Source organism: Molothrus aeneus, chromosome 4, assembly GCF_037042795.1.
Source record: "Molothrus aeneus isolate 106 chromosome 4, BPBGC_Maene_1.0, whole genome shotgun sequence".
Taxonomy (NCBI): Eukaryota; Metazoa; Chordata; class Aves; order Passeriformes; family Icteridae; genus Molothrus; species Molothrus aeneus.
The window spans coordinates 16,577,909-16,590,948 of NC_089649.1; the positions used below are offsets into that span (position 1 = coordinate 16,577,909).

General features: G+C 40.0%; 1 protein-coding gene across 1 annotated transcript in view; it reads right to left on the minus strand.

Moving 5' to 3' along the window:
* The window catches only part of PTPN13 (protein tyrosine phosphatase non-receptor type 13), a 112,655-nt gene that overhangs the window by 22,186 nt on the left and 77,429 nt on the right, over nucleotides 1–13,040 (minus strand). Inside the window, exons 17-25 of the mRNA XM_066547996.1 lie at nucleotides 12,388–12,550; nucleotides 8,743–9,166; nucleotides 8,478–8,575; nucleotides 6,594–6,650; nucleotides 5,188–5,280; nucleotides 3,753–3,860; nucleotides 2,895–3,026; nucleotides 2,214–2,668; nucleotides 1,100–1,228 (exon numbers count right to left, since the gene is read on the minus strand). Of these exons, the coding sequence (XP_066404093.1) occupies nucleotides 1,100–1,228; nucleotides 2,214–2,668; nucleotides 2,895–3,026; nucleotides 3,753–3,860; nucleotides 5,188–5,280; nucleotides 6,594–6,650; nucleotides 8,478–8,575; nucleotides 8,743–9,166; nucleotides 12,388–12,550 (1,659 nt within the window). The remainder of the gene's footprint in view (nucleotides 1–1,099; nucleotides 1,229–2,213; nucleotides 2,669–2,894; nucleotides 3,027–3,752; nucleotides 3,861–5,187; nucleotides 5,281–6,593; nucleotides 6,651–8,477; nucleotides 8,576–8,742; nucleotides 9,167–12,387; nucleotides 12,551–13,040) is intronic.

Here is a 13,040-nt window from a genome sequence, read left to right on the forward strand (position 1 = left end):
TAATGCTCACTACCAAAGCACCCAGGTAACCCACAGCTAACTGCACACCTCTCCTCACCACCACTGCACAGTAAAACAATGAAGGGGCAGAATGGGGGCTGGAAAAGCAAAGGGCAGTGAAGACACTGCCTGGTCACCCCTCAAGGGAAATCTCTGCATTGGCTGGCATCTTCTAGCATCTCTACAAAGCCAGTGCATGCACACAGCAGGTCTAGTGCTACTCAGTAAGCAACCCCTGCTCAACCACTGCTCCTCCAACTCTCTGAAGTAATGGAACATGACTTTTAATAGAATGGGATGCCAAACTAAGAATTTCCTTCTGCTCCTCTTACAATCCTAGCCATATATATGGAAACAGCACTAGGCTTCCAAATAATTCCTCCACCAAAAATAGCTGAATATGAAAATACATTAAAATGTGCATTTTAATACAGGAACAGATGCAGTGGAAAATGTATGTAAATTATTCTCATCTTCCCTGAAGTGCCACTCTGCAGTAAGACAGGCCCTAAATATAAAACTACCTTCAAAATCTTACAGCCTGAAGAGATATCAGTCTTAAAAAATATGGTTATGCCTCATATTACAAGAAAGTAGTGTCAGCCAGGTCTTATCTGGGTTTATGTAGTCTTTTGCTTTCTGCCTTTTTTCCAGCAGAGGGAGAACACTGAACATGGTGAATGTGACTGAGTGTGCACAGATACCCTTAAATAACACTACTCCTTCCACTGCCTGCAGTGCCAGTCTGGGAGGGTCTCACTTCCTTCCTTGCAAATATGCCACAAGATTAGGTAGCAAGGGACAAAGACCATCTTGCCTTTTGTACTCACAAAGCAGCATCTGTGATAAGAGTCTATTAGGACTTTGGGGCTCCACCATAAAACAAAAAACAAGAATTACTTAAAGGGCAGATGACAAGAAAATTAATATAAATTAATAGTATTACTTTTCAGCTTTGGTAAGATTAACCACACATCAATAAATCTATAAATTAAAGTGATTCCAGAAAATATTTTGCTTCCTTGTAATTTAGCAATTTAATGGGTTGCTGGGAGTAGAGAAAAAAGAGAAAACATCTAAAAACCTTGTCAAACAGTACCGTGACACTTATTCCCAAGCCGTTATCTTTTTTTGCTAGTTCAACCTCAAAGATATCTCCAGGTTTAAGAAGTGTTGTAGAAACCTTTTTAGAATTCACTTTGTTTGCTGTATTTGATGAGGATGAATCCTTTATTTACAAAAAAATAAAAAAAAAAAAGGGAGAGAGAGAAAAAAAAACAAACAAAACAAAAAGAGACAATGATTTGCCTTTTGCCTTTGGAACAGATGCTTACAGCTAAGACCCTGAAGGGTGGGGGTTTGAGTCAGACACAGCCACAAGGAGTCCACCTGGCAAAGTACCAATTAGCAAGACTCAAGGCTCACAGCTTCAACTCTTCCATTCCTGCCATTGAACAGGTTTAGCACAGAAATATGCTTGGCCTTTAGCAGCCAAGTCTTTACTCTTCAGGTGAGCTGGTTACAGAACACAAACTGCAGTACCTCAGCAGTTCAGCAGCCTAGAGTCTGTTGGACTAATTAGCATGAGCTGCCACAATTTAATTGAATAACCTCCATCAGATGAACAGAGGAATCACTGGAAGCTGGAAACAAATTTGCAGTACTTGTGACTGTGGCCTTTTGGAAAGGTGAAGCAGCAACTGTGTCTGCTCAAGAGCATGACTCACTGCTGAATTTTAATGCACAAGAGCAGTTTTTCAAGGATTAGATCAATCCCAGAAGACAATGAGTTCTGCTGCTACCCACTCCAGACATATCACTCCTAGTTTCCTTGAGGAAAAACTTGATTTATCTGCCAAGTGAATAAACTTACCTCTAGGACTGGTCACTAGGTTATGAATATATTGGACAAACACACAGAATTGAAAGGTTTCCTACAGCTTCAGGAAGTGCACTGTAGGTTCATCCCAAAGCACAATCTGCCTCTAATAAGACACATCTTGTGACACTGGAAAGCTGGAAAGTTGTTCCAAGTTACAGAAGTGATTTTCTCCATTTATTTTGCACAAAATCACCATGCTATTAGAAATCAGCTACTAGCATTAGCTGCAGGCTAGGCCAGGCTACTCTTCCCTCACATCCTGACACCCAGAGACAGCTATGTCAATACACTATCACACTAATGGGAAATATTCATATGAAATCCACTATGCCTTTTTAGCTGGCTGCTGCTCCTGACTGCTGGAGTAAGTTGCTTCATCCATGTCGGAATCCCCTCGGTCAGAATACTCCACAGGCTCCACTACCCCGGGCCTTTTACTTTTCGCTCGAGCACTGTCCGACGAGGATCTCCTCTTCTCGAGGGCTTTCGAGGCCCCAGCCTGGGGCTCGCTGTGATGCTGGGCATCCTGCTGGGCTCTGCCACTGGCACGTTTGCCCAAGGTGGGCTGGCCCTGGGACAGGCTGGCGCTCTCGGTCCGGGAATCCTGGGAGCTCACGCTCCCGTCCCGCTTGGACAGCCCGGAGAGGCTGCCTGAAACGGGCCTCTGGTGAGCTCGGCACCGGCTGTGCTCCTCGGAAGAGGACTCTGCCTCGGTGTCCTGCACTGAGGAGGGCCTCCTCAAGTAACCCCTGGCTCCATTACTGATCTGAGCAGTGTTAGACGATGCTGCAAAGCAGGAGACAAGACAGCCATCAGCTTATCTGCAGCACGACACCCTTTTCTCAGCTTACAGCCCAGGAAGGTTTCACCCGCCTGGATATCCTACAGAAAACTCTCTGCTCACACTGTACCTGCCCCAATGGTTACCCTCGCACACCTCCTCTCCATCCTGTCTCTGAACACAATTCCCAGCTAGCTGGGGTTGCTCACAGGGGAGACTGCACATCCCTACCTTTGGACAGCTTGTCCTTGGGCTGGGAGATGACAAGTGTCACATCCTCAGGAGCATTCTCCAGGATTTCCAAGGCTGCATGCTGGCTGACACCTTCCAAACTGGTGCTGTTTATGGATATGAGGCGGTGCCCTGCACAAAAGGAGTTGTTTAGATACAGTCCAGCACCTACATTTTTACCCATCAGAGACAACATGGAGTACAGGTCTGACAACCTCTACACAATGCACAGATTAAAAATTACTAAACTTCAAGTGATGCTGGAATAGGGAACTCTAAGCATGAAAAAAAAAAAAAAGCCAAACCCCAAACCCCCAGAAAAACAGGTTATATTTCCTCTTTTTAAACCTGTCAAATCTTTACATGTTCTGATTTCTACCTTCTCTTTTACTGTATAAGAAATAAGAAAAAACAGAAATCAGATGTTAAATGAGCAATATGCAGTTCAGTTCAAGACACAGACTACAATGAGAAGGAAAAAAAGATACATTTTTCTCCTCCCCCCCACTACAGTTATGGTTATATATGGTTCCATTTCACTTTTTAAAACTTTAAAATTTAAAAATTTAAAATTAAAAAAATTAAAGTAGGTATGTATACTGAGTTTTAAAAACTTTAAATTACAATGCATCTGCAAGACACACAATGGAAAATAAAGCCCTTATCTTTATATATAACTTCAACTTTCTGCTACTTCAAGCTTTATCATTTTTACATTGATTTGTAAGGTTGTTGTTTTTGTACAGTCTAAGAATGAAGCATCACTAGTTTTCAGAAATTGTCTGGAAGGTGACTGAAGGTCACCATTGTAAGGAACTGTGATACCCAGAACCATAGATGGAATTTTATGCTATTCACCTGGTTTTAGAGTTCCTTCCAAATCAGCTGGCCCTCCAGGAATAACTGAATGAATAAAAATTCCCAGATCAAGTTTCCCTGTCTTCTCTCCACCGATTATTTGAAAGCCTATGAAGAAAAGGCCCAAAGCAGGAAAAATGTCAGTGATCACCGTGTAACTTAACACAAGTCCATCTTCTAGAACAAACAAAAACTTAGTCATTCTAAGAAATGTAAAGTAAAAAACCCCAGACACCTCAAATTTAAATCTGCATGGAAACAGACAGCAAAGCTTTTTGATAAAGCTTTATTGTATACTCTTGTTTGAAGCAACTGATTTAGACTTTGTCTGTCTGTCTGTTCAGGACACTCCAGCAAAGGCTACAGAAGACAACTCTGGCAAGAGAAACACACAAACAGGTGACATGAAATGTACATTCACTGAGCAGATAAAGATTGTTTTCTATCACATAAAAATTTCTGGTTTTCTCCATTGTTTGATGTTTCACAAAGAAGTCTGACCCTGGTCTTAAGATACAAGTTTTCAACGTCTCTGTTTTATTTTGAGGCTTGTAATCTATTTCTGTTCATTCTACCACATAAACCTGGGACAATTGTTCCAGAGGTGGGGGAAAAAGGTAGAAGATATCAGGTCTTCTCTATTCAGCTTAAACAGCAAACTACCATAAATTGCATAGGGAAGAAAGAGGAGAAATAGTACATTTCTTTGAATTTTGTTTTCATTTCTGCTCAACTTATACATTACTGTGCAGTGTAAACACTAAGTATTACTGTCTTGTAGTCTTTTTTGCCCTCTCAAATTTACACTACAGTCTGATTTTGAATGACAGAACAATGTCCTTAAGGACACTTTAGAGAGTCTTCCTGAAGCACAACACTGACATAAAATTTTTCATTACTCATACAAGGAAAAATTATGTGTGCCTATGCAAAAAACTCAGTGGCAGAGAAAGAAATGTTATGCAAATATCTAATCTCCCAGGCTCCTTAAACATCAAATCAGTGTTCATCTGATAATACAGGAATAAGGAAAACACTCCACAATTAGCAAGCACATAATGCTTTTATTGTGTCTTTTTTTTTTTAAAAAAAAGCATTCATTTAAAATATTTATCACAGCTCAAAGCTGTGAGGTTCCACAGAGACAAAATTCTACACTGAAAACAGAGATAAACTTAAAAGGCCAACTTCAAGGATGACTAGTTCACAATATTAATATTATCCTACACTTATATGGAAAAACTGAAAAACAGACTTGCTTAACATCACAGAAACTGCATTTTAAAAGCCTTCAAAATCCAGCTACTGCCTGCACTGCTTTGCTCAGCTACTGCCTGTGCTGCTTTTCTACAATAAATGCTTAAACACAGACCAGAAAACTTTATTTTGCTTTTGGCTTCTAGAAATACATGTCAACAATTTTAAAGCCACTTACCTAAGCCAAACTTTTCATCCTTTTTCAAGTTCACCAAAGTGATCTCTCTCTCTGGTGTGGCAACTCTGTTCTGTGTTGTTTGAAGAGAGTCAACTGTAAAGCCAACATTTCATGATCAGACACTACCTCAACACTTCCCTTCAGGTTTACTTTAAAGTTCTTTTCCATTAGAAAATATTACTTCTCTGATAACTTGAAAAGCTGTTTTGATCTGGTTGGTTCAACTTTCATCTTCTAAGCCATGGCTAAACACAGAAAAAAATCTCCACAACCCTTCTAACCCACTTCCATCTTCAGCAGTTAAAAATCTTTTACTCCTCCTAAGAAAAGCAGCTGGCACAGTCTCGTGGAGGGACAACATCATTGAGTCCTAGAATCTTTAATTTCATTAGTCTTAATTCAGGAAAATGTTTAGATCTGTGTTTATGTGCTCTGCTCATAGGTAGGGAGGATGCAAACACATAGGTGAAATTGAAACTGAGGGTCATTATATGAAATTACTGAAAGGCTACTCAATGAGTTCTCTTAATGGTGTCTCTTCATTAAAAAGCAACCAAAATTAGAAACATCTACTAAAACTTCTCTTGCTTCAATTTACTTCCTCATTCGCAACTCCACAGGCTGCAGATTCCACCTCTTCTAAAATCTGCGCATCCTCACAATGCAACTCTGACTCCTGAGGCTTCCCATCAGGCTGGAGTAGACCCAGGCATTTAAGAGACCCAAGGAGAATAATTTGGTGAAGAAAAAAAACCCACTAACAAACACCAACCAAAAAACCCCACCCCACAAGTAAACAAAACAAAATACAAACAAATAAACAAGCCAAATCTCCTGAAACTTCAGGAAACACCGACATTCTACAAGTCTGAACTCATGGACTTGCTTCCTAGAGAATGCATTCATTTGGTCCAGGAGCACCTGGGATCCTTTTGCCCTAAGTGGAAGAGGCCCAGCTGCAGAAACCTAATGAGCTCCACACACTGGTACAAGCACAGAACAAGTGATGCAAGAGAGTGCAGCAGACTGCACATCACCCAGAAAAGGAGTCTTTTCTCCCTGAAAACCACATCAAGCCTAAAGAGTGAAAGAACTAAAAAGAAAACACAGAAGCAGTAACCTCCTAAGGGAAATGAGCTTTCAAGAGCATGATTCTGATAGGAAAGAGCACCCTTCAAGTGTTTCACCCTTCAAGACACTATTCATATCTGAAAAATATTACACACAGATGTCTAAAGCCCCCCCAAGAAGCAATCCAAAATAAATACTAAGAAAGGAAATACTAGGAAAAGGTCCTATCTAGCTAACTGGCAGAGGCACTCAAGAACACCAAAGGCACAGGACAGGTGGAACAGTGAAGCATTTGCAAGTGACAAACTGACTGAATTAATTACTTATCAACTTACCGCTCTCTTTTAGTGCTGCTGATGACAGAAGATTTTCTGAAGTATTCATGCTAACACCTGTGACATGCATGGAAGTATTAGACACTGTTATCAATTTTTTATAAACACAAAAGCTACCAAGAATTATTTCAGTCTTTACACAGGTCACATGAGCTCATTCACAATATCAAACTACTTGTTTTAAAAATGAATAAACATAAAACTAGCTTTGTATTAGCAAATCCAAATTACTCATGTGCTCTAGTGTAGTTTAAGGTTCAGATGGATGGTAGCTCATGCAAAGGCAACGAATTAAAGGAAGGACAGAGGTCTGGTCTTTATGACCATGGTTAACTTCAGATAAAAGTAATGGATCTTGAGCAATGAAGTCAAAGACTAAATTTTCTAACAATATTGGATATTGAATATGCTGAACCTAATAAACCAACACAACAGGACTCTTGTAAGATTTTGTAAAGGAACAAATAAGCTGCTGCAGTAACAAGCAATTTGAACTACTGCTATTGAAAATTGTTTGCATATTAGAATCATGTTTACTTTGGAATTATCACAGCCAAGCAAATGTGGCCCTACTTTAGAGGATAAAATAATAAATGTACCAATATATGAAAATAAATGAGGGAAGATAATTCAAGCTTCTTAAGAAAGCAGCCCTGACCTTCTCCAAACCTATAAACCCCGAAGTTCCATCTGATGTGTTTCACCATGCAAAGAACCTATGTCCCTCAGCACAGGCAGTATGATCCAGCAGGACTTTCTGACATGTGGCTAAGACCCTCACCAGAACTGCTGCCCAGAAGATTATGGGCAAACACATGATCCTATTAATCACAAAACTGAAGGTACAGAGTAAATGGCTGCAATCAGTCACTACAGAACCTGCACACCTCATCTCACTCCTCAGCATTTATGCTCTCAGCACTGAAAATGCATCATTCCCAAGTCAGTCCTGGTTCCAAATGCACTGGGAACAGACATGGGATGTCACACACTGCTTTGTTTGCCTTTTTTAGTTCGTTTATAATGACCCCATCCCCAGAAACTTAACCATCTTCCACTTTTTCTTATGTCCTGTAACTACAGGAAAGCCAACCAGCAGCTAAGGCTGCAAATATTTCAGTTGTAGTTTCTATTGTTATAACAGGGAACCTTCTAGAACCAGAAACTGGTAACACACAGATATTAAACATCCACTTCTAATAACCCAGTGTTAGTTTAAGTCTATTTAGCTGCTCTGAATGTTTGGCTTTTTTTTTTTAATGTGAGCTCTCTCTTTTAGTTAATAGTAAGACTACTTGTGTGCATTCCAATCCTTGCCAAGAAAATGGAGTAAGCGCATCTGGCTTACCTCACTACAAATGTGTTTTTGTAACACGCCCAGTGTACTACAAAAAAATATTTAACTAATGTATTATATCTGAAAAAAAAACCCAAAAAAAGAAGAAAAAACTCCAAAGTGTGGAGCTACTACTTAGAGGCACTGGCCAATACCCAGCTGATGCCAAGCAGTCTTTTCCAAAAAACCACTCCTGACATCCTTTCCACAGAAAATACTAAAAAAGTTCAGCCTTCACAAACAGACTGAAGACTAGCAAATTATTAAAAGATCCATACAACCAAATGGCACCCTGAAGTGATAACCTGGAAGCTGTTTTCTGCTACAGCTTTTACTTTACACCCCTGTGCACAGACTGGTGCTGACCAAAGGAGGATTTTTTTGGATTCACTGCAATAATGGCCTGGATTGCTTTAACAGGTGATACTCTGCTCCCACTTTCAAATCAGAACATTACCATCAGTTAATAAACATATCAAAGCATTACACCCAAAGCAATTTTAGAAGTTTGTTAGTAAATACAGTAATATTATTTTTTGCATGCTGACCTACAACATAGGCTTGACCGGTATCTTCAATGGATGATGAGTCTGATTCATTTTTCTTTCTTTCAGGGCTTCTACTTAAACCTGCATGAGATTTTGAACTTAAAGGGGAGAAGGAGAGAAGGGGAACCAGACAGAGGGAAGAGGAAGTTGGGAGAGGGAAGGATCAATGTAATAAAATAATGGCATGAATAATAAATCAAAACTGATGCAAAATGTACATTGACTGTACACAAAGATACTGCAGGGTGGTCAGAGAGACTCTTACTTGCTCGGTTTTAATGCTCCCGTTGCTGATCCAGTATCAAATTTTGGCATTTGCTGAAAGACCTTTCCCATGATATCTTCTATTTTTTTGGGGGAAGAGTCGAAAGCAGTAATTACATTTTTCCTCGGGGGGTAAACAGAGATGTGACTCTGACTCAGATCGTGAAACGACTTGCTCATAACTCTGGGCCTTTCCTCCCATGGACTCTTCTCGTTCTTGTCCCTTGCAGAGCCAGGAAGTGGCTGGAAGAGCGAGAGCTCAGAGCAGGACAGTCTCTTCAGGATCTCTGCCTGGACAGACAGGGGTCGGACAGCGAGTCTGTTCAGAGTGCTGCTGGCCAGGCTGCCAGTGCTGATGGCTCGGCCCATGTTGAAGCCCTTGACAGAGTCTGCATGAAGGTTCAGGCTCCTAAATGAAGCTCTTTCTGTGGAAATTAAAAAAAAACCAACAAATCAACAAAACCCAAACAATTAAAGTTATTTGGTAGAGCTGGTGTGACCACCTTGTGCAAAGTATGCTTTTCAAACAACCAACTCACACAAAATGTTTTTTCTCAAGATGCTTAGCAGAGATATATAATCACCCACCATGGGGTTTGCTCAGGAAGCAAAGTTTGCAGTTCATGACACTACACTAACGCAAAGTCCAAAACCACTGAATATTTATCCTCTTATTAGCATGAAGACTCATATTCCCTGCCAGGCTGCTGTGCCTTAGACAAAGACACATCATCTCCTTCTGCAAAACAAATAATATCCTCAAGCCAAGTGACCTGGAACACTACATCTTCCTTTAATAAAAATCTTTTCCAGGATTTGAACAAATAGGTCTCCCCTATGTACACACTATTAGATGCTTCCATCCATCCATTGCTTTGTTTTCTTGGCATGAGCCCCTCCACATTTACAGTACAGCTGCAAGGCCATGAGGGCTTGGCAGCATCTCTGCACAGATACAGAGCACCAGTGCACTCAGGTGCACTTAAGGACCTCCCTGCCACAAACATCCTAGCACAAAACAGAAAGTGTTGACTGAGGTTTGCCAGACTTTTGGACTCATTAGCAAGGATTCCCTTAAGCAGCAGTGAGAAACAGGTCTTGGGCTGTAATTAAATTACTGTCAGCTGAGTCGTGGGAACTGTCTGGGTGGATGTTCTTAGCTGAAAGCAAATTCATGATAATACATCTTAGCCTAAACCCCTCTTAATTCAGAGCAAAGCTAAGCAGGGCTCCTTTCTATTACCTTAACAGCCTCCTAAGGCTAGCAGGCTGTGGTGGCTTGGCTCTCACACAGGAACCTGATAAGCTCTGGCAACTGGTTGGCTGGTTAGATACTTTAAAGGAAAATCAGGCCACCTGGACCCTTCATAAACTTCACTGATGTCTTGGAGTCAGTTCACAGGGAAGTCTCAGGAAAAGCAATCTTCAACTGCATATATATTTCTGATTTAGGGTGAACCAGTGGGGGGCTTTTAACACTATATACATGTAGAAAAAAAGCTGCTTTATAAAAGCTGCACTGTAAGTCAAAGAGAAAATTAGACTTTTTTGGTACATATCGCCCATTAGGTTTAATGGTAAATACCGTGGCATTTAGAAAAGAGTGTATTTGACAAATGCAGCCTTAGTCCTACCATTCCAAAAGACTTTACTGCCTCCAATACCTCAGGCAGGAATTAACTGCCACAGTAACTCAAGCTCTGTATGACAGGCATAGAGATGGTGAAGATTTAGTTGTGGAAGGTATGTTTTTCTGTCCTTTCATCAGGTGAATTAGCATACAACTACCACTTCCTTACCCACACCAAACACCTCTTCTAGCCACAGCCACCAGACTAGATAAGCTACAGAAGAATGATTTTGCCCAATCAGACCAGAAATCCACAAATCCGAATTTCCTGACTCTGACAGAAGGCATCAATGACAGCTGCACTTGCTGTGCTGCCATCATGAGGAAGAGTACCCTAATAAAATGTGCTGAGATCTCTTCTCTTGACATTTTATTTACCCTCTGAGAACATCAAACAGAATTTCTATGGATTTCAGATGAATACTTTCACACCATTAACTATATTATATAGGCATTAGGCTTTTCAAACCTTCTGCCAATTCTGTAACTGAAAATTCTCATGTGCTCAAAACTCATCATCTGTAAGGTTGACTTAACCCTCCTTTGTTTGTTTGTTTTTTTTTTTTTTTTTTCCATATGCCCTTTCTGGAATCTAGAATTTCCAGCATTTTCCAGAATGCCCTTTTCTTTACTGTTATGTATGCCCTTTCCTTTACTATTTTGCTGAGTGCCAGCTTTTACTGGCATATTAAGGGTTCAATGTAGATTTAGCAAAGTTACGACAACAGCAAATTTTTTGTTTCAATTGTTTTTACTTTTAATAATCAGTGTGCTGGAGTTAACCATAATGCTGATTTGTTTGCTTCTGATTACAAGTGATTGGTGGAATCTGGGACACCTCTGATTTCCAAGTGATCTGCACTGTACAGAAGCAAATTATTGTTTTCCAGACTCCCACAGCACAGCACCTACTCCATCTGTCAAAAGAAACCAAGTTTGCCTAGCCAAGAAAGCCTTTCCTGTTTTTCTCTGCAATTCAGGATAAGCAAACTCTAAATCAGAGAATGGTAAAAAGGCTTTAAGTCACTTGGTCTTATTTCTTTGCCTGAAGTTGGCTGAGCCCAACAGAACAGAAAAAAGGCTGGATAGTTGCCACAAGCCTTTTCCCACTCCCACTCCCAACCCCCCTCCTTCTTTTCTTTTCTTTTTTAAATTAGAGATCACAATATCCACAGCAATGTGGTCAAACTTCATCCCAGCTACACTGGTGGAAGTCTGGATTAACTGGAATGCAGACAGATAACAGGGAACAAAGAGAGCATGAGCAGGCAGACTGACCAAAACAGCATTTCCAGACCCCACTGAAGGCCATCCAGCCAAGTGAGCTCTGTTCCAATCAGTGAAGAAATTTGTACAGAGGGGTTTTTTCACTGATTACATTATCCAATTAATATTTTTTATCTAAAAAAAAGAATGCCTTTACATTTTTCTGTTATGCACATAAGTTATGAAGGAAATGGGAATTATGAAGGAAAGATTAATATCCATGTTGTTCCTTACCAGGTCCACCCAACACAAAGCAAAATAAGACAGCTGTATCCACAGCTTAGAGATGGAGCATCATGGAATGTCCCCTATTTTACTTGCACTCCCATGATCACACCATTAATTCCACATTATCAAGCCAGTCCCTTTCACATTAAGCAAAAGGTAAAAGTCCTGTTATTGAAATACTTTCAAGATACTTCTGAAAGAAAAGGCAAAAGCCTTTATTTAATTAAAGAAGGAAGTACTATTAGTGACCTGTTTTTAGATTCCTTTTAGACTAGAGCAGCTGCTGTGTGCCAGCTTTTCTGTCTTCTCCCAACTCCCTTCCTACCCCTTAAACAAAATCTAAACAATCTAACTTATGTGCAAGCTTAGCTAGTGGGGTTTCTTCATAGTATAAACCCTCTAAATGTAGATCTACACACACACAGCACTCAGCACAATTACTGAAGCTCCAGTTCAGTTTTCCTCCTTACAAAAATACATATAGATTGCTAATACAAACTAACACAGTATCACAGTCCTTACCAATGTCCTGAGTGTCTTGATTGCTCTGTCTGGTTCTCATCTGTAGCTGGAACTTATGCTGGGAAGAGCAGAGATGCAGAAGGTACTGGCAAGTCTTACTATTGTCAGTCTGAAAGGCATGCTTGATGCCATCTGATGTGTTCTGCAAAGTTATTTTCTTCTTCTACACAATGGAGAAAGAAAAAAAGTCAAAGACAAATTATTTCTTTTAGCCTACAAAGAATTCTGTGTTTGCTTGTGCACAGTTGCAGCATTCAAACTTTCCTGAAGCAAAATGCACTGATGAAAGAGATTTCTATTAAAATAGGAGTCAAAGGTAATGTGAGATTTATAAAGTAGCTCTTTAAAGCTACTCCTGGGCTAGATGAGAAGGTGCTTTATTATTATTTAATCTGTCTCTCTTACTGTTAGTGCTGAGTAATGACAACCAGAGCTATTATATTTTTCAAGATGGGGTTTTTCAAAAGCCCTGAGGAAGTCACAAGGGATGCTGCCATTTAAGAGAAAAATAACTACATGCTGATCTAATTACCAAATCTCTCAGTTAACGTTCCAGATCTTGAACTTATATTTTCAGTAATTTTTAAACTAGAATTTATCCATTCTAGTTAAAACCATCTCACAGATGAAATAAGCTGTAGCTTTTCAATAAG